The 22,857-nt window shown below is 38.6% G+C and overlaps 1 protein-coding gene across 1 annotated transcript; it reads right to left on the bottom strand.

Annotated features, from left to right (window-relative positions):
* Positions 1-10,031: 10,031 nt before the first annotated feature.
* LOC132012466 (olfactory receptor 10G9-like) lies at positions 10,032-10,967 on the bottom strand. The gene has a single exon (XM_059392500.1). It carries the CDS (start codon positions 10,965-10,967, stop codon positions 10,032-10,034), a length of 936 nt encoding a protein of 311 aa, XP_059248483.1.
* Between the last annotated feature and the right edge of the window lie 11,890 nt (positions 10,968-22,857).

The following is a 22,857-nucleotide window of genomic DNA, read 5'->3' as shown; positions in this document are numbered from 1 at the left end:
AAATAAATTTAAAAAAAAGGAAGTGCAAAGGCATAAGAAGAGGAGTCAGAAAAGGTAGACAAGTCATAAAGGAACTTGTCTAGAACACTAGGAAAAAGGATTTTCATCTTGCACATTTTGGAAAGTTGTTGAAATACAGAAAATGCCACAGTAATATGATGGCATTTCCATTTAGAGATATGATTAATAGCGGCATGGAAGATAGCTTGGAGGAAGGCAAGCTTTAAGAGAGAATGATAACTAAAGAGCCCTTTCAACTGCATCTCAGAAAAAAAGAAACGCACACTCACGACTCTCCAGGTCAACTACTCGTGTGGACAGGCAGCAGGCATCCTGACAGCACGGTGCAGCAGGTGGCAAATGGTAGCCAACTGTGTGAGGAGGTCGAGTTGATGAAGGAGTTTATGCAGTTGTGACATAACAAAGTAGAGAAAGTAATGAATGAGTTCTGAGGGTACAATCAAGCATCTAATTTTGGAACTGTTTGGGCTAAATACCTGAAGAAATTTTAAGTAAAATTTTCTAGTTGACAGTGTAGCTTAGGAGACTAGGCAGGTAAAGCCTACAAGGTTAAGTAAGCAAGAGAACGGGCCCCTGCGTTCTGTCGTTTGTGCTGGCCTTAAACATCCATTCCCTAAATGTGCAGAAAGAACCTTTTCCTGTTCCATGAGGAGCATAAGCAGGTACCAGCTCAGGGAAGAGAAACCTCCACCTTTCTTACTTTTCCACATAAGCCCAAGAAACATGGTTTGGAGAAATCTGTTTGTACAAATCTGTTGTTGCAACTCATTTGTCACAATAATACCCAAAGACCTTCTCAGAGATTGTAAAGTTAAAGAGCCCCTAAGACAGTGCTTGGAAGAGGAGCTACTTCTCGATGGTAAGGTCCTGGAGATACCAAGGGATGGGAGATCCTGAACATTGTTCCACCAATTCCCTAAGGCTATTGAACTATTCTGCTACAGAGATTACATGCATATAGCACCAGGAGCATATCCGAAGAAGATGAGATGGAAATGAAGTCAAAAGCCTTAACATGAATCATGAAGGAAGAGCTGGAGGGATTGGGGGACAAAGATGCACACAGAAGGCACATAGTGCACATGGAAACACATAAACTGGGCATTTAAAGGCAGTGATGAACCTTGTAACTCATAGTAATCCAGAGTGTGGACACTTGGCATAAATATTGATGTATAGATCAATGGAGAAGCATATGAGTCTAGACCCACACATATCACTCAGTTGACTTTTAATCAAAATGCCAAACCACTTCAAAGGGGGAAAATATGTACTTTGAACAAATGATGCTTGGAAAGCTGGCTATGCATCTGTAAATACTGCATACACAGCAGTTATGTTAGATTGGATTACTGACCCAACTGTAAAAGCTAAAGTTATTACATTTGTATGGGGGAAAAATCAAGAGAAAATATTTGTATACACGAAGTATCACAGATCTCTTAGAAAGGATAGAAAAACATGAGCCATAAAAGTAAATGAAAAATACCCTTATTAAAATGCAAAAAAACTGTGTTCTCTGGATGAAATTAATGAAGACATGAGTAGGCAAGATACACACTGAATACACATTACTAATACACATTAGTAATGTATATATCTGAGAAAAAAATTCAAGCCCCAAATGTGTCAAGATACCTCATACGTCAATAATCAGAAACAAAGGACTAATGAGAAATGGGCATAAGAGTTGGGGGCTCACTCCACAAAGAAAAACATGGGTAGCCAACAGAAAGGTGAAAAAGTACCCATCGTTATTAATAAACATTGAAACCTCAATTAAACCATAATAAGATACTACCATACGTAATCAAATGGCTAAAATTAAAAAAAAAAACTGACAACATCAAATATGCATAAAAATGCAAAGCAATTGGAACTCAGATACTTCTAGTGGGTATATAAAATGGTATAACCAGTTTGTAGCAAAATCAGATAATTTCTTAAGGTATTAAACCTACACTTGTAATTTGACTTACCATTTCACTTAGCAGTTCTAGCCTCTGATGTTTACTCAAGAGAATTGCAAACATCTGTCCACCCAAATATTTGCAAATGAATCTACAAAGCATCTTGATAAATACCAGGCCCAGACTGGAAGCAAGACAAATGTTAAATAATGGGTGATAAATCATGACGTAGCTATACAATAGACTACCATCTGGTGAGAAATGAATGATTGATAGGCACAAATACACAGATGAACAAGAAAAACAAGGATGAGTGAAAGAAGCTGGTCACAAAAATGTATGTGGTGTGGAGAGGGGGGTGGGGTTATAGACACTGGGGAGGGTATGTGCTATGGTGAGTGCTGTGAAGTATGTAAACCTGGCGATTCACAGACCTGCAACCCTGGTGATAAAAATACATTATATGTTTATAAAAAAATAAAAAAAAATAAAATCTGTTTCTAAAAAAAAAATTTTAAAAAAAGTCTGTGTTCTATGAATCCTTGCTGGAAACTCCAACAACCAGATGTCATCCACAGTAAGAAAGCAAGCAGCTCAGTCTGGGTTTCAGACTGGTGAAGAGCAACAGAAGGCACACAAGGATTCCAATGTGGTGATGGGAAAGGTTTTTATCTTGATTGTGGGAGTAACCGACATTTATTAAAGCTTCAAACTGGCTACCTGAAATGGATACATTTCAGCAAATGTAAATTATATCTCTCTAAAGTTGCTTTTTCAAAGCAGGCAAGGAGAAAAGTCAAATTCCAAATTAAAAACAAAAAGAGAAAACATTACGTCTACACAGCAACGATGAAGTAGCAGTCAGTCTTAACCTCCCTCTGCAAAAGTATGAACTGCATACAATATACTCCTGCACCATAACAATTATAACGGAAATTCCAAAATTGAATAAAATAGGGGCACCCGGGTGTCTCAGTTGGTTGAACCTCTGCCTTCAGCTCGGGTCATGATTCCAGGGTCCTGGGATCGAGCCCCGCATCAGGCTCCCTGCTTGGCTGGCAGCCGGCTTTTCCATCTCCCTCTGCCTGCCACTTCCTCTGCTTGTGCTCTCTCTCTCGCTCGCTCTCTCTGTCAAACAAATAAATAAGAAAAAATCTTTAAAAAAATAAACAGAAATAGGTTTTAAAAAACCCCAACCCACCCCAAAATTGAATTAAAAGATCCAGATTGAAGAAGTACGAGAAGGAATAAATAGTACTCGTAAGGGGAATGTATAGGTAAAGATAAAACACTGTTATTTAAAGCACAAGTAATAATAAAAATCAACTAAGTAATAAAGTACCAATAATAATGTCCTATGAGGTTTATAACATAATAAGAAATAAAATATAGGACAAAATATAAAGTTAAATGATTGTAAGGGTTTTGGACTTTTTAGGATGTTGTAAAGTGCTAACGTAAGTAAATTATTATTTTTTTAAAGATTTTATTTATTTATCTGACAGACAGGGATCACAAGTAGGCAGAGAGGCAGGCAGAGAGAGAGGGGGAGGCAGGCTCCCTGCTGAGGGGAGCCCAATGTGGGGCTGAGGTTCAATCCCAGGACACTGGGATCATGACCTGAGCCGAAGGCAGAGGCTTTAACCCACTGAGCCACCCAGGCACCCCTAACATAAGTAAATTATAATATTAAAAATTATATTGAATATCATAAAAAGATAAAGAATAATGAAAACAGGTAAAAACAAAAAGTAAATAAAGCAATGAAAACCCTTGTTAAATGCAGTAAATACTTTGATTAATAGAAGGAAGACAGAAAAATTATGGGAATAAAGAAAAACGAATTTAAGGTAAGAATTGAAAACAAGTAACAAAATGTTCAATTTAAATCTAACTATATCAGCAATTACAGATAAAATAACCACCTTAAATAATATAAAAATGATACAGACAGCCTGGAAAATTCTTAATTACCTAGCTTATTAGAAACTGTATTAAATACAAACAATGGAAATTAAAAAATGGAAAGTACCAGAATGGAAAATGTATGCCACAAAAACACCAGGAAAAAACCCAAGTCTATATTAATTATCAAATATGGTGAACTTTAAGGTAGGAAGTAAGAAGCAAGAAGGATATTTTTAAAAAAAATTATTGAAGTCCAGCTGATATACAATATTATATTAGTTGTAGTGATTTGACAATGATCTGTATTAGGAAATGCCATCAGGATAAGTGTAGTCACCATCAGTCACTACACAAAATTATGTATTTGCTGCTTTTAATCCCAGTGACATGTCATTTGATAACCAAAGTTTTTACGTCCTTGTTTCTTTCACCTACTTCGCTCATCCTTCCACTTCCTCCCCTCCCACTAATCAGTTCTCTGTTTGAGCGATTTGTTATTTGTAGAGCCTGTTTCTGTTTTACTGTTTATTTGTTTTGTTGTTTAGATTCCACAGGTAGGTGAAATCATATGCTATTTGTCACTCTCTCTCTGATTTCTATCACTTAGCACAACATAGGTCCAACCATGTTGTCACAAATGCACGATTTCATTTATTTTGTGGCTAAGTATAAAGAGCATTTTATAAATATAAAAGAATCAATTTAACAGGAGGCTATTAAAATCCCAAATTCTTATGAATTAGCAAAACACCTTCAAAATATAGGACTTGTGAAAATTGCTTTTAATAAGTTCTTCTTCAGTGAAATACTATTTGAACAGCTGATTGAGCCTCAGCAATGATACAAGTCGACAAATATGGAAATACATTGCAAAGAGTATGAGAAGATAACTGTCAATCCAGAATTGTATGCTATTGAATGCAGAGAACTGGTGGCTGCCAGAAGGGCAGGTCTGGGGGCAGGGGTGAAGTGGGCGAAGGGGAGCAGAAGGTACAGGCTTCCAGGTATGGAATGAGTAAGTCCAAGGAGAAAAGGCACAGCATAGGAAATACAGTGAGTGATACTGTAGCAGCGTCCTGTGGAAGCTATGTTTCCAGTGAACAGAGCATAATGTGCAGACTTATCCAATCACAATGTCATACACTTGAAACTAATGTAACATTGTGTATCCAACATGTTTCCACAAAAAACAAATATAATTGAATGTTGAGTAACTGTCAAATCTTGAGTGTGAAATAGTAACATTTAGAGACATTAAAAATGAAGAGTTTCTAGCACTACTATAATCATACCAACTAACTTCAAAATACACAACACAATAATAAAACTTATCCTGAAATGAGCATTTGCGATATAAGAAGGAATATAAAGTTAAAAAAAATCATACGTATTAGCAAATCTGAATAACTACCGTATCATGTAAAAATAATGCTCAGTTCTTGAGCTTAAAAAGTCATGATTTGTGACTTCTGGTTTCATCTCCAATATGTAAAGAGTTGGAAGCTGTCCTTGCCTTCTTAGAACAAGGCAGACTGGGGCACACTGAAAATCAAGGCTTTACAAGGATGTGTAATTAACATACAGCAGGCTGCCCATTGTGACTTTGCTCTTCTGTGTTGATTTTAGAATATCGTCCACCTATACATATTTTGTCACACTTTGTTACTGATTTCAATACCCTCATATCTTGTTTTCACATGTGTGAATATACAGCCAACCGGCAGCTTTGGAGGAGAACTAAATAGAATTCCTCCCATGTCTCACCCACTAATAGCTCACTCCGTGAGAGCCCTGTGTCTTCTGTTTCTATCAAATGATCTGAAGGGCAATCAGTAGGGCATCTGACCCCCTGTCATTTGCTGCACAAATTTCACTATTTTCAAGATTCTACTATGGCTTTCCCTAGCCCCTGCTGACTGTGGGTGAGCTGGAGGAATAGAGTGATAACGAATCTGTAGGGTTTCACCAATGTCTCCTTTGATCTAATATGTATGCCCCCTGGTCACTGTGATAATATGGGCATCCAAACATGGAAGCAAGGGCCCTGAAAATAATTTGATAGTGATAACTTTGAAGAAGGATATACTCTTATTTATATCTATTTTGATAATGTCCCCCTATTCTACCAAAGAGATATGGCTTTGTCTTAATTTTGCCCACAGCGAGAAAAATAGGGTCACACTGCAAACATTTGAGTTAGACCTTAGTCAGACTTTGTGCAGCCCACCTAATACTTCCTCACGTCTTCCTGGAGGACATGGTGGCATTATACCTTCTTGTGGCATTACACCTTTCCTGTGGTTGGGTGGGGGAAGATGCTGGCCCACATGTATGTCTGGTCAGGATACAGAGATTTTCAGACAATAAAAAGAAATGTGAAATGCCCTGGGTTTAGTCTCTTGTGTCCAAGTTTTCTTCTTGTTAGAATGAAAAGATTCAATATGCATTATGATTTGGCCTGGAAAACAGAAGCTCTGTAAATTTGGAGCAGACCCCAAAACACATAGACTGAAATCGTCTTTATGTTATTCATATTTTATATGTACTAATTATTTATTATGAGTTATGTCATTTGTTATCTGGATATGGTATTTTCCAGGTGGAAATTCACTCTACTACTTAATCTGTGTTAGATATCACGTCCTTTACTGTAGTACTCCATATGTACAGTAGGACACTGTAAGATTCACTTGTGTACTTGTGTGTTTCTCATTGAACTCTGGAGTTCTGGAGCATAGATACTGTCTTGATGCCCTTTATTTCCTGTGCCTTAAATATAGGTGTCACCTAATTTAAATTGTTGAAGGAATTACTGCACTGATTAATTTTTTGAGAAAGTATGAGCGAATGAACCAGTATCAACACTGGGATCATTATAAGAGTCACCTATTCATTCATAATTTGAGCCTGATTTTTTCTATTAGTTAATTACTTCTTATAATTCAGCTATGACATCTATAACATAGATGGTTTTCAACCACTAGTGAACTCAGAAAATATAGCTTCAATGAATCTATCAGACACATCATGCTTCTACCAAACAACATTTTCAAAATTCAGTGAAATGGTACCAGTCATTAAGAGCCTCATTAGAGAAGGTCAGTACTTCAGAGCTGCTATTTTGAGGAGAAACCCAGGAGAATACATCAAACTGTGACACGATGTGGTGAGACATTTGCTCACATTTCATTGGTCCCCATGTGGAATGTAGACACCAATTCTCCTGTATTTTATTCTTTTTTATTTTCCTCTTTTGGAAGCAGTACTAACAGCTCTTGGAGCATACTAACAACACAATGAAGTATTTACAAAAGAAGGTGTTCCAATTGTTATTTTAAAATTCAAAGGATTCATTATTAAAATTTTAAAATTATTCAACATTGTTCTTTATTTTCTGAAATTTCTTCATGCCATCCTACCTCTGTCTTCCTTCTCTATTTCTTCTCTTACCCCCTTCCCAATTGCATGAAGAAGAAATGTATGAACAGAGACTATGGGAAGGCCTTCCAAGTGTCAGGGTTACTTTCGTTGAGTCAATCATACTACAGAGAGACAAATGTTGAAGAAAAAGGAAAAAAGGATTTTGGTATAGACATAGGAAGTTTGATGTGATAGCTTTATCTCCAAATGGAAGCATCGAAAAAACTCAAGTTACCAGGGACTTGAACAAAGAAGGTAGGGACAGCATTGAGAGAAAGAGGTGGCATCTGTTTAGCAATGACATCTAATACGTTGAGTGTGAATCAGAAGTCAGGTCCCTCAAAAAGTAAATGTTTGGAAATAGAAGGGTCAGGAGCAGGGAGAATATTCTAAAGAAATAAGACCAGATTGATGTAGATGGAGACTAAGGGGCTAAGACAGTATTTTTCCCAAAGGAATCCATACCTTCATGTGGAACACATGACACATTTGCAATTTCACTTAGGTGGAGGTAGAGTAGATCATATGCTTTTCCTGGTCTATGGGGGAAATGTGGTTTCCAACAAAACTTACATTTCAGGTATAAAATACACGTAACTATTCAAAGATCTGTGTTTTGTTATTCCAATAATTACTGATGTTCATTGATATGACTCTGCTCTCCCCCAAATAGAAAGTTCCCGAAATTAGTGATTGTAATGTGCAGTAGAATTTGCCACCATGAGCTTTGGTACCAGATAGCCTGAAATTAAACCTTGACTATATTCCTTACTAGTGTGTGACTTTATCAAGTTATCTAAGCTGCCATCATTTTCTTTTTTATTTTTTTTATAGTAGCAGAACCTATCTTATAGCATTCTTATAATAATTAATTTACAAAATGTCTAGCATTTATCCTCAGCTCAATAATGTTTACTGTGTTTGCCTCTGAATTATTCTAGAAAAACTTAATTCATTATAATTTTAATGTTTCAGATACTTTCCTATAAATTCCTTGAAGGCTAGTAAATATAGGGGTAGCAAATTTATGAAAATAGTTAATGAATCAGAATGATTACATTGTCCATAATTAGCTAGATTTATTATCTAGAAGGTGATTTAAAGAAATCAACATTCATGTATCTTCAAAAATATTATTTTGGTGGCTGGGAGTCATTGACAGAATTTGTGAAGAGAATGATTCTGAGAATGAGGCTATCTGACTGGTGGCCCCAGGTTTAAACTTTAGATCTCTAGTTGGGAATGTACTGGGGTGCCTGGTGACTCAGTTAATCATCTGCCTTTGGCTTGAGTCATGGTCTCAGGGTCCTGGGCTGGAGCCCTATGTTGGGCTCCTGGCTCAGTGGAGACTCTGTTTCTCCCTCTCCTTGCCCCTCCCTGCCCTGCTCTGGCTTTGTCTTTCACTCTCAAATGAATGAATGAATGAATGAATGAATGAATAAAATCTTTAAAAAATAATTATTATAAATCACTGTCACTTAAACCACTTCTATACACTCATTTAATCCTCATAACAGTGTTTTGAGAGAGGGGCATTTTTGAGATGGAAAATTGAGGTGTAGGTCATAGAATTATTTCCAAATATTGAGCCAATATTTGCTTTTGTTTGGGTGCAAGTATAGCATATCACCCATAATATGTGGATGCCCACAAGTGTGGGCCATGTAGCATTAAATAGGTATTTTCAGAGGGTTTTGTCCTTTCCAGGTTTTTTTTTTTTCTGATTTGTAAAAGAAATGTTGTAATCCCATGAACAGGTTACTTAAAGATATTTTCATTTTTCTACCTTCTACATAGGAAATAGCATTGGCCCCAGCTTGTAATGTGGGTGTTCCTGTCCTAGACCAGGTTGTAATTTGGTACAGCTGGATTTCCAAGACCCTAAGAAGGCAGTAACAGGAACTCCCTGAGCAGACGACCAGCTGCCACCAGCTGCAGTAGAAGAATCCAGTGTTGAATGGTTTGGTGCTAACTGTGGACATCTGGTCAGATAGCATAGGAAACCAAAGTCAGAATATGTGGTGGAGATGAATGGTTACTGTCCTTCCCTTCCTCTTGATCTGCCTCACCCAGCCTGGGAAACTGCAGGACCCTGGCAAGGTGGTGGTTGTTGGCAGTTCCTGAGAGGAGCACGTCAGTACCACAGCCTGTCCCAACACACCCACCTGGAGAGTTAAGGAGCTACTCAGAGCTTAGAGCTCTTTCAGTGTGGGAGCAATGAACACGGTCACGATGTGCCAGGTGGAGGGGTGGTCACACACAAACACAGATGTGATGGAGAAGGCAGTCACACAGCTGCAACCATGAATCAGTGACTCTGATATTTTCTGCTGTCCTTGGACACTATGCTTAGGAGTATAATTCCCAAGTTGTATACATAAACCTCAAGCAAAAATTTTTTTAAAAAGCATATTACAAACTTACGTAGATGACTAAAGCAACGCTGGTGTCTGAGTTCCAAGCAGAATACAGAATTTTTTAAGAAGGCAAAACAATGTTATATGTCAACTGTAGCTCAACAAAATGGAACAAAAGACACAGAAAAAATTCACAGAGAAAAATTTGATAGACCAAAACTTAGCAAGTTCATCATCAATAAAATTTAATTCTGACTTAAAAAATTCCTCCGACAAACCTGTGAAACAAATATTTCTGAGTGGATGATTTTGGAGAACACTTAACACTGAGAACTACACATGTATATGTTGCACCTTGGTGACTGAATTATATTAGTATTTTTTTAGAAAAATGATGATATCTACTTTCCAGTGTTTATTTGCTCCAGGAATATGTTACTATGTGTATAAGCTTCCATAGAGCTTTCTTCACTTCTTTGTTCCTCAGAGTGTACACCACAGGGTTTAGAAGGGGTGTCAGCACTGTGTAGAAAACTGCCACAACCCCATCCACAGCATCCCGGGAGCCTGGCCTCAGGTAAATGAAAACACAGGGAACAAAGAAACAAAGGACCACAGTGCAGTGGGAGGCACAGGTCTGAAAGGCTCTGTGTCTCCCCTCTGAGGTGCGGATCTTCAGGATGGACCAGACGATGGACACATAGGACAGCACTATCAGGAGAAAGCATCCCAAGGCCACAACCCCAATGTTGACAAAGATCACCATCTCATTGACAGAGGTATCTGCACAGGCCAGCTTGAGGATGGGAGGGGCATCACAAAAGTAATGCTGGATCTGGCTGGGCCCACAGTAGGGCAAACGGAATGTCAGTGTGGTCTGGACAGCAGAGTGCAGAGAGCCACTGAGCCACGTGCTGGTGGCCAGGAGAGCACACGTCCTCCCTCTCATCATGCTGGCATACCTGAGTGGGTGACTGATGGCCAGGTAGCGGTCATAGGACATGACTGTGTAGAGGAAACACTCGGTGCTCCCCAGGAAGTGGAAGGAGTAGAGCTGGGCCACACAGCTGGGAAAGGAGATGGCCCTGCCTCCTGGTGATGCCAAGGCCATCAGCATTTTGGGCACAGTGACGGTAGAGAACCACATGTCAATGAAGGACAGGTTGGCCAGGAAGTAGTACATTGGGGTGTGGAGGTGGGAATCCACCTTGATCACCAGCAGGATGAGGAGGTTCCCCACCACAGTGAGTACATAAATCACTAAGAAGATTCCCAAGAGGGGGATGTCCATTGCTGGAGCGTGGGGAAGGCCCATGAGGAAGAACGTTTTGACGAGGCTCACGTTTGTCATTTTCCACGCCTTTGGTATCTCTCCCTATAGGAATAGAGAGAGCATTTAATTGAAAACTGAAAACCCATTTTCATGTGTCAACTTCATCATCCATGGTAGATAGTTCTAGAGCTAAACTAAATTTTGCTTCTTATGAAACTTATTTGCTAAAGATGATAGAATGATTTCATCATCATCTTCTCTCTTCCTCTCTCTCTCTTTCTCTTGCCCACACAGATACACATGCATGCACAAACAGAAGCACAGATAGATACATGTAGAAGAAAGTCATAGAAATCCATTGTATTAATCTCTAGTAATATATCATAAATGACCACACACTTAGCTGCTTACAAACCATTCAAATTTCCATTCTTACAGTGTTTGAGTCAGGTGAGCTGGATGTTTTGCTCAAGGTTGAAATCAGGATGTCAGCTAAGTCTGGAATCTCATCTGAAGCTTGGGTTTCTCTTCCAAGCCCATGGAGATTGTTGGCAGAATTCAGTTCCTTGCAGCTTTAGGACTGAGGTATCTGTCTTTCTTGCTGGCTGTTAGCAGGGATCATTCCTCTTCGCTTTTGAGCCCACCCTTGTGTCCTAACCACCCGGCCATCTGATAACATGGCGGCTTAATTTTATAAAGCTGGTAGGAGAATCTGTCTCCAGTTTGCTGTGATGAAGTGTAATGTAAGAATGTATCATAAGTGATATCTCATCATGGTCTCATCACAGAAGTAATGCTGGATCTCACCCACATAAAGGAGAGACTATTTAGCAGGGAGTGTACACCAGGGGGCAGCAATCAGGGGGACCTCTTGGAATTCTATTTTCTCTCCAGAATTCATGGAGAAATTTAAAGAACCAAGTATTTAATTGCTGATAGCAATGCACACTTCAAAAGTCTTTGGTACACCTGAATAATTCCTTGGGGTCCTCATATGTAACTTTATAGTAGTATTCTCAGCTAGGAGATAAAAACTACATAAGGTAATAGTTGTGAAGTCTATAATAAAGTATCTGACAGTTGAGAACTTCACAAGAAATTGTAGTGAATCATACAAAACTGTTGCCTTCTGATAGAGAGTCGCCTATGTATCTATCTATCATCTATCTATCTACCTACCTATCAACAGAGAGGGGGAATGAATGGAAGAATAAATTCTCTTTGTGTTGTAGAGACTTCTTAGTTTCAAAACTAGATCTTTGAGGAAGGCTTCCTCACTGGTATTTGACTGGTATCTCACTACAGCCATCACCGGCTTATAAAGGGATTTCCCTCAGAGAAGGTGAGAAACTCACCTCTAGGATATGAGACCAGCTACCTTCCATTTCATTCAGAATACCAACCTTGTACACTGCTGTCTCCTTGCCTCTCTTACACTAGACTTACAATGTATGCTTACATAATGGATTTTGTGAGGCTCTAAGAACATAAAATTTATACCTGTTCTCCAAAACACAATCCACTGGAAGTTTTCTAACATATATCTTTCTATCCTAAATACCTAGATATTTAGGCTAATTTGGCTTTGTTAGAGATAATATCCCTCCCTCCATCTTCCACTCTCATACTCATAAGTTCAGGCAATGCCCTTATAGGAGAAGACATCTCCACCAAGGATATGGCTCTTATTTAAGACCTACTACCTGAGACAGGAAGAACAGAACCAACACCAGAGGAAAGGATGTTGTCAGCTTGATGTCAAGAAAAGTTGGGATTCTACACAATGAAAATTGAGACAGAATTGATATTTTTAAAATTCAGCCCAAATTCATGTTCAGTTCATGATCATTATTAATTATTCTTTGAGGAAAACTGTGAAACTGGCTCCACAATATGACAGAAGCCAAGATCGCTGATCCCAGCAAAGCTTAGACAAAATGTATCCCGTGTCTAGACAATGTGGCTTACGCTACATCTAAGCTGTAATTTTCATGGATGGAGAGTGGGAGGTTCAGGCTTCCAGGTATGCAATGAATAAGCCATGGGAATGAAGGCCCAGCATAGGAAATACAGTCAATGGTATTGTATAGTGACAGATGGTGGCTGCACCTGTGGTGAGCAGAGCATAGACTACAGAGAATGTCAATTAGTATGTCGTACACCTGAAAATTGTGTGACGTTGTGTGTCAAACATACAAGCACACACACAAAATGTTAAGCTATATTTTTTCAATAGGAGAATAAATAACAGAGGAAAAATTATCATAATCACCTATATGGATATCAGAATTCAAAAACTGGTACAAATGTATCTGAAGTTTCTACTTTACCAGTGGGATCCCATATCCAAGACATCTTCATATTCACATTAGATGAAATATGAACCTTTTCATCAGGTGAATTGCAAAGTAGACTAAAATTTATCAATTAGAGGTGTCAACATTTCATTTGTTTGTCCATGTTGTAACAATTTTGTGCTTCTTTGTAGGCTTTTAATTAATAATTGTGTGTGTTTGTGTGTGTGTGTGTGTGTGTGTGTGTAAAGAGAGAGAGAAATAGGCAGACAGACAGAGATGGGATACAGAGACATAGACAGAGATAGTAACAACCTGAGACTTGATAACCCAATGTAAAATGATGTCTAACAATGCCCAAGCATCTTACCTCTCAGTGGAAGTTGAAGAGGGAAAGCAGGAAGACTAAGAAAAATCTACCATTTTTAAGAACTCACCTACAGTATGTGATTCATTTCATTATAAAACTCATCTGTATTTTTTTCCTCCAATTTTTCACTATTTATGTCGAGGCAGTAGTTTGCACGTTATTACTCAAAGAACAGTTACCTGTGGTTCTTTGGTGAGAGTGGCTCTTTTCTAGTCAAAGACCCAACTAGCTGAAGTCCAGGGAATAGAACACACTCAGCCAGATGGATAGGAGCTTAACTTGATGTAGTGTCTCAGGGGATAGATTCCTCTTGAGTCTTCAGGTTCCTTGATGAGCATAAAAACAACAAGAAGAGACTCATGAAAGGTTTTTAATAATCATGCACAGATGTCCCACTGTGTTTGCTTTTTGAACCCTCCTGAGAGGAGTTCATGTCTCTCTGAAACTTGTATTTACACCTAAGAGGAAGGAAGAAGGACCCAGCTCCCTTTTCCCTCAACAGTGATTCAGATAAACACAAAACTGTTGGCTCTCAACTTAAACTTGTCCAGAATCCATAAACAGTCACCACCTGTCTCCACGCTACATCTCAATGCAACTCTCTTTTCCAACACCTTTTTAAGCTGTGTTAAAACCATCTAAATTCCTAAGAAACTTTGTTTAGAGCTTTTTTTTTTTTAAAGACTTTATTTATTTATTTATTTGTGAGAGAGAGAGATTGAGAGGGGAGAAAGTCTGAGTGGGCAGCAGACTCCCCATGGAGCTGGGAGCCTGATGTGGGGATGTGGGACTGGAGCCTGATGGGGAACTCAATCCCGGGACTCTGGGATCATGATCTGAACTGAAGGCAGTTGCCCAACCAATTAAGCCACCCAGGCACCCATTGTTTAGAGTTTCAGAGTGACTTTGCTGAAGGAAATGTGTAAGGATATATAACTATTTCCCAGCTGTATATATAGTAGGTTGCATTGCTCTCATAACTTTTATAGTCTTATAAGCAAGGGTAAACACATGATATAGCAAAGTCATTCTTAATTTGCAAATAAGCTTTTCACAAACAGTATTTATTTCTTTGTTTTGAGGTAACAGTGCTTTCTCCCACATAGTGTTGGTACAAATCTGTAAAGTTACAGCGCCTTCTTTAGGAAAGCAATATGAGAGTAGTTACTGAATATGCAGATCTATAACTGTATTGGAGATCTAGTGTTTGCACCAATGTTCACATTAGCTAAGAGCACAAGAGTCCTTGTAGTCCCCATTCTTGCGAAGACTTTGTATATTTACAGATGACACATTTTTCTCCAATCTTCAAAGCATAAATTTATGTATTATTGTAGGTTTTTAAAAAAAAAAAAGATTTATTTATCTACTTGAGAAAGAGAGAGAGTAGGAAGGAGAGGTAGAGGCAGAGGGAGAGAGAGAATCTCAAGCAGACTCCACACTGACCATGGATCCTGACGAGGGTCTTGATCTCATGACCCTGAGATCATGACCTAAGCAAAAATCAAGAGTTGGATGCTTAACCGACTGAGCTACCCAGACATTCCTATTATTGTAGTTTTAATATGCATTTCCATGATTTCCAAAGAGGTTGAGCATAATTTTTTTTGCTTTTTCAACATTTCTGGCTTTCCATTTCTCTGAAAACTCTATTATCTGACTTTTGCCTATTATATTTATTTCTTTTTACTTTTTGATTTATTTATTTTTCCATACTGCAACTAATACTTTCTATTTTCTCTTTAGTTTATGCATAGTAAGCATTTTCTCTCAATGCACAACTTACCCTTTCTCTGTCTTTAGAATGTTTTTGATAATTTGACCAAATGAAAATGAAGTATTTCTACTCAATTCTTTTTGTGTCTTTTTAAGTGTTTATCTAAATTTCAGTTAGTTAATGTACAGTGTAATAGCTCCAGGTGTGCAATTTAGTGATTCAACACCTACATACAACACCCAGTGCTCATCACAAGTGCCCTCCTCAATCCCCATTACCTTATGATCCAGCAATTGTGCTACCCAAAGGATATAAAAATACTGATTCAAAGGGGAACATGTACCCTGATGTTTCTAATAGCATTATCAAAAATAACTAAATTATGGAAAAAGCCCAAATGTCCATTGACTGATGAATAGAAAAAGATGTGATATATATATATTACTCATTCATAAAAAACAATGAAATATTTGTCTTTTATTTAACTATTTATTTATTTATTATTAACATATAACATATTATTAGTCCCAGGGGTACAGGTCTGTGAATCGCCAGGAATATTTATCTTTTAAAGAGAATTTTTCTACAACATGATTTTATTTATTCAAAGCTAATTTTTATCACATATGTGACAGGTACAATTTTGGATCACTATTTTTGTGTAACGATTTAGCTGTAGTGACTTGCCGACCCATGAACACACAGGGTATTATTATGTGTTGACTATACTGGTGACATCATGCTAATTAGGAGCTGGTGTGTGGGAAAGAGAACATAGCCCATGCCCTAGAAATTCATATGTGAACTGCATTGTGGGAGTCGAGCCTACAGAAAAAAAACTGCCACCTCGGTGATATTTCCGGTCATCTAGTTGCCTTGTGGTGAGTTAGGTTAGTCCACAAATCTGGTCTAATTTGACAATGTTCAGCAATGTCAGCTCATACTGTGCTCAAGTTTCTTTTTATTTCATTTATTCCTGAAATACCAAATAAGTAGTTCAAAAGATTTATGTGACAGACTGACATAGGGTAAAGGACTTGACTTCCCCTGGTGTCCCTACTTCCATGGTTGGGGGGTTGCTCTCCAAAATTTCATTTCCTTGGCACATTATGTGATGAAAAGTATCTGGCTGTCATACAGCACAAAACTGTCAAATTGCAGGTTTTTATCCTCCTGCTGAAAAAATACTTGCACTAACATACAAGGCAGTAATTTTTCTACTCTGCCCTCTTTCTTACCCAGTCAGTGAATCCAGGTAATTCTATGAGAATTCCTGCATATAACTACATCTAGATGTAAAAATTAATCATAAGAGTGCAGCATAAATTAGCAAGATCAGTTAAGTGTTTTGTCTTGCAGAAACAATGTTGTGATTCATCCCATCGACGACACTGACATGCTGAGCGTCCTGATGAGACAATGTGTGGAAGAAGACAAGTCCTTAATGTCAGCAATTCCCTCATAACCAGTTGCAAAATAAGTCTTGTACTTTCGACATGTATTTCTACATTGCTTTGGTATGTGTGTGTTTCCATGTTTTATTTTACTCCCCCCATTCAGTCCATTATTATATCTAGGATGTGTTCATGGTAATTTTACTGTTTTGTCCATAGGGCACACGATGTTGAACTCGACTTGCCTCAGAACCAATGATAGTGTTGGATATGGGTGGAATAAATGGTGATTTTTCAGAACAGCTCCATGTGTGAAGGGAGTGACATGAGGACTACAGTCATGCTGTAGTTGGTGCCGACATCGTGTGTGTGTAAGTAGGCAGGGAAGGATGTATGCAGATGGTGTGCAGTCATTGCAGTGCACAGCCATGGATCTTTTTTTTTTTTAAAGATCTTATTTATTTTTTTTATTTGTCAGAGAGAGAGAGAATGAGAGCGAGCACAGGCAGACAGAGTGGCAGGCAGGGTCAGAGGGAGAAGCAGGCTCCCCGCCAAGCAAGGAGCCCGATGCGGGACTCAATCCCAGGACGCCAGGATAATGACCTGAGCCGAAGGCAGCTGCTTAACCAACTGAGCTACCCAGGCGTCTTCAGCCATGGATCTTTACTGGCATACTTATTTGTTCACAGGTTGGCTGTGTATCATTTAAACCCTCTTCCTGTAATTGGGGCTGCATTTTGCTGTAGAAACAGCAATATCAGATGCTTTTCCATTCCCTCCAGCAAATAGGGACACAGACATGGGATCTAGACTTGACCAATAAAATATGTCAACTTAGACTTTGGGTTAGAAGCAAGGGCAGTAAAAGGCACATGTGAGACAGGATGATTCAGAGGATGGCCACGACAGGGTTAACAACACAGAGATTGGAAAGGCAGGGTGACAGCATCCTGCAGGGTGGTAAGGGGTTCATGCCTGGGGTGACGGTAAGCCACTGTGGACTGGAGCCCTCCATGAAACGTCAGTGGGCCGTTGTCACATATTAGGCATGATTTTGCAATAATTCTGCCTGTTCCTGTTTCCTGTTCCTCCTCCAAGTTTGATTCACTGGTTTTTCTAGGGCTTTGTTACATGAGTATGTGTGTGTGTGTGTGTGTGTGTGTGTGTGTATGGGGGAAATGTGTTTCCACTGACATGTAAATTTTTGTTTAGCTTACTTTTTTTTTTTTAACCTATTGTGGACATCAATGCAAGTCAATAGATCAATATCCAAATCTTTAATTTTCTGGTTTCTTTAGGCATATAACAATGTGTATAATTTAAATCAATCAGTTTATATCATATATGCTATACTTCTGTTCTCATCTTTAAATTTTTTTGTCCTTTTTTCAATACTACCTCTCAACTGTAGATTTAATAATCTTATTTTTATCCTTCTTCTCTTTTAACTATACTCCTACAATGTACAAATTGTCATTGTTTTCTTTATAAAGATGGCACAAGGCTAACATCACTTCTGTGCATTATTGAAAATATCCTGCAAAAGCCACTCAGAGTTAACTGGTGTGGTTATAACTGCTTAATATTTCATGATGTAGCAGCACAATGATTTATTAAACCATTTCTCTGTAAGGATATTTAAACCCTCTCTGTAACAATATTCACTTGCTTTTCAGTTGTTTTGTCACTAGAAACCATGTATGAACACAGACTTCATTCACTCATTTATTTATTTATATTATTTTAATCTCACACCCAACATGCGGCTTGAATTCATGGCTCCAGGTCAAGAGTCACAGGCTCATCCGACTGAGCCAGCAAGGCTCCCCAAAGCACATGTTTGAATAAAGACAATTATGACTGGTGCTTTTATAATCATGAATAGATTCCTGAATTGAATTACTGGAATAAGTGTCTATGTATTCTTAACTTCAACTACTGTCCTATTGCTTTCCTAAAGAAGGCTCTGTAACTGCATAGATTTGTACAAACACTATGTTCGAGGAAGCTTTCTTCTTCATCCAAGTCAGCAATAGATGTTGATATTAGTAACTGGAATTAGTTACCTTAATAAGTAAATTTCCTGACAAACCAAAAAGAAAAGTCTATTTCCTCAAAACAAAGAAATCAATATTGTTCATGAAAAGCTTATTTACAAATTAATACCCAACTTTTGTAGCAACATGGACAGGACTGGAAGAGATTATGCTGAGTGAAATAAGTCAAGCAGAGAGGGTTAATTATCATATGGTTTCACTTATTTGTGGAGCATAGCAAATAGCATGGAGGACATGGGGAGTTAGAGAGGAGAAGGGAGTTGGGGGGAAATTGGAAGGGGAGGTGAACCGTGAGAGACTATGGACTCTGAAAAACAATCTGAGGGGTTTGAAGGGCCGGGGGTGGGGTGGGAGGTTGGGGTACCAGGTGGAAAGTTTTATAGAGGGCACGGATTACATGGAGCACTGGGTGTGGTGCAAAAATAATGAATACTGTTATGCTGAAAATAAATAAAAAATAAATTTTAAAAAAGAACAACTTTAATATATCAAGTGTTTATACTTGCTTATAATACCATAAAAGTTATGAGGGCAATGCAACCTTTTATGTATACAGCTGGGAAATAGTTATACATCCTTAGGTATTTCCTATGCAGAGTCACTCTAAAACTCTAAGCAACAAAAATTTTTAGGAATTTAGATATTTTAAACTCAACTTAAAAAGGTAGTGGAAGAGAGAGTTGCCTTGATATGGAGAGTGGTGACCATTTATGGATTCTGGACAAGTTTAAGTTGAGAGCCAGCGGCTGTGTGTTTATCTGCATCACTGTTGAGGGAACAGGGTAACTAGGTCCTCTTCCTTCCTCTTAGGTATAAATACAAGTTTCAGAAAGACATGAACTGTTCTCAGGAGGGTTCAAAAAGCAAACACAGTGGGACCTCTATGCATGATTATTAAAAACCTTTCATTAGTGTCTTGCTCTTGTTTTTCTGCTCATCAAGGAACCTGAAGACTCAAGAGGAGTCCTTCCCCTGGGTCGCCAAATCAAGTTAAGCTCCTATCCATCTAGCCATCTTCCTTTCATTCCCCAAACTTCAACTATTTGAGTCCTTGGATAGAAATGACCCACTCTCACCAGAGAATCATAGATATATCTGTTCTTTGAGTGATAACTTGCAAACTACTGTCTTGACAATGATAGTGAAAAATTGGAAGAAAAAAAACCAGCTGAGTTTTATGTTAAAATGAATCACATACTGTAAGGTGAGTTCTTAAAATGGTAGATTTCTCTTAGTCTTCCTGCTTTCCTTTTTGAACTTCCCCTGGGAGGTAAGATGCTTGGGCATTGTTAGATATGCCTCTACAGTGTGTTACTAAGTCTCTCTGTCTCCATCTGTCTTTTTCTGCTCACTACACACACACACACACACACACACACAGAGTGACACCATAATTGATAATCCTGTGTTAAATCTTAGTCTACTTTGCAATTTACCTGATGAAAAGGCTCATATTTTAATTAATTTGAATACAAAGATATCTTGGATATAGGATCCCAATGGTAAAATAGAAATTTCAAATACCTATTTGTATCATTATTTCAATTCTGATATCCATATAGCTATGATTATGATAATTCTTTCTGTTATTTATTCTCTTATTTGAAAAATATGATTTCAAAATCTTTTTGTGTGTAGTTGATACATTGTTGCACTATTTTCAGGTATATAATATACTGACTCAGCTTCTCTGTACTTTATGTTCTGCTTACCACAAGGGCAGCTACAATCTGTCGCCATACAACACTGTGACATTACCATTGACTCTATTTCCTATGCTGTGCCTTTACTCCCATGGCTTATTCAGTCCATACCTGGAAGCCTGAACCTCCCACTCTCCTTCACCCATAAAAATTACAGTTTAGATGTAGCTTAAGCCACATTGTCTAGACATGGGAAACATTTTGTCTGAGCTTTTCTGGTATCAGAGATCCTGGCTTCTCGCATATTGTAGAGCCAGTTTCATCGTCATCCCTCAAAGAATAATTAATAGGGTGCCTGGGTGGCTCAGTGGGTTAAGTCTCTGCTTTTGGCTTGAGTCATGGTCTTGGAGACCTGGGATCAAGTCCCGCATCGGGCTCTCTGCTCAGCAGGGAGCCTTGTTCCCCCTCTCTGCCTACTTGTGATCTCTCTCTCTGTCAAATAAATTAATAAATAAAATATTAAAAAAGGAATAATTAACAATAATTCTGAACTCAAAGCTAATTTGAATTAAAAATCAATTCAGCCTGCCTTTTCTTGACATTTCTTTACATCAAACTGGCAACATCCTTTCCTCTGGTGTTGGTTCTGTTCTTCCTGTCTCAGGTAGTAGGTCTTAAATAAGAGTCATATCCTTGGTGGAGATGTCTTCTCCTATAAGGGCATTGCCTGAATTTATGAGTATGAGAGTGGAAGATGGAGAGAGGGATATTGTCTCTAACAAAGCTATAATCATCTAAATATCTAGACATTTATGACAGAAGGTTATATGTTAGAAAACTGCCAGTGGATTATGTTTGGGAGAACAGGTATAGATTATATGTTCCTAGAACCTCATAAAGGATAACCTATTCTAAACGGAGTATGGAGCCAACAGTGTACAAGGCTTGTTATTTTCTGGATCAGACGGAAGATTGCAGGAATCATGTCACAGCGTTGAGTTTCTCAAACTCCCCTGAGGGAACTCCCTTTATAAGCTGGTGATTGTTGTAGCGAGACATCAGTCAAATACCAGTGATGAACCCTTCCTCAAAGATCTAGTTCTGAGGGGCACCTGGGTGGTTCAGTGGGTTAAAGCCTCTGCCTTCGGCTCAAGTCATGATACCAGGGTCTTGGGATTGAGCCCTGCGTCAGGCTCTCTGCTCAGTGGGGACCCTGCTTCCCCCACGTCCTGCCTCCCTCTCTGACTACTTGTGATCTCTGTTTGTCAAATAAATAAATAAAATCTTAAAAAAAAGATCTAGTTTTGAAATTGAGATGTTTCTATGACACAAAGACAATTTATTCTCCCTCTCATTCCCCCACTCTGGTAGATTGGTAGATAGATAGATATTGGTAGATACAGATTGGAAGCCGGTTCTGTATCACAAGGCAATTTTGTATGATTCATTATCAATAGTTGAGCAGCTATCAAGTGCCAGACACTTTATTAAGGACTTCACATCTACTGTCTTATTTAAAACTTATAATGTCTCAGCTGGTATTACTATTGCTGAGTTACCTATGAGGACCCCAGAGAATTATTCAGCTGTGCTGTAGACTTTTGAAGTGTGCAGCCCTATCAGCAATTAAATTCTTGGTTTTTAAGTTTCCACACAAACTCTGGAGAGAAAATAGAATTCCAAGAGGACCCCCTGATTGCTGTCCTCTGATGAACACTCCTTGATAAATTGCCTCCCCTTGGGTGTGAGCGAGACCTGAGACTGTGATGGGATATCACTCGTGATGCATTTTGTTACATCACACTTTGTCACAGAAAACTGGAGACGGATTCTTCTACTGGCTTTGAAGCAGTAAGCTGCCATGATATCAGATGGCCGGGTGGTTAGGACCTGGGGGTGGGCTCTACAGCCGAGGGCGAAGATTCCTACTAACATCTAGAAAGCCAGACACCTCAGTCCCAAGCCTCAGATGAAATTCCAGACTCAGATGACATCCTGATTTCAGCCTTGAGCATAACACCCACCACCTGACTCAAACACTGTAAGAATGGAAATTTGCATTGTTTTGTGTTGCTAAATTTGCCATCATTTATGACACATAACCAGAATTGACACAATGGATTTCTATGGCTTTCTACTGCGTAGATCTGTGTGTGCCTCATTGGTGTGTGCATGTGTTTGTGGGTGTGCAAGAGACAGAGAGAAAAAAGAGAGAGAAAGAGAGGATGATGATGAAGCAAGTAGAGTATAACTCTTGCATTATCTGCCAGGAATGATGAAGTTGACACACGAAAATGGGTTTTCACTTTTCAGTTAAATGCTGGGTGCTCTCTCTATTCCCATAGGGAGAGACACAAAAGGCGTGGAAAATGACAAACGTGAGCCTCGTCACAACGTTCTTCCTCATGGGTCTTCCCCATGCTCCAGCAATGGACATTCCCCTCTTGGGAATCTTCTTGGTGATTTATGTACTCACTGTGGTGGGGAACCTCC

This window comes from Mustela nigripes, chromosome 1 (genome assembly GCF_022355385.1).
Source record: "Mustela nigripes isolate SB6536 chromosome 1, MUSNIG.SB6536, whole genome shotgun sequence".
Lineage (NCBI taxonomy): Eukaryota > Metazoa > Chordata > Mammalia > Carnivora > Mustelidae > Mustela > Mustela nigripes.
Note: the sequence above shows the minus strand (reverse complement) of the source record. Positions and strands in the feature narration are given on the sequence as shown.

Coding starts and splice junctions, on each gene's coding strand:
- LOC132012466 (XM_059392500.1), bottom strand. CDS start 10,967: ATGACAAACGTGAGCCTCGTCAAAACGTTCTTCCTCATGGGCCTTCCC.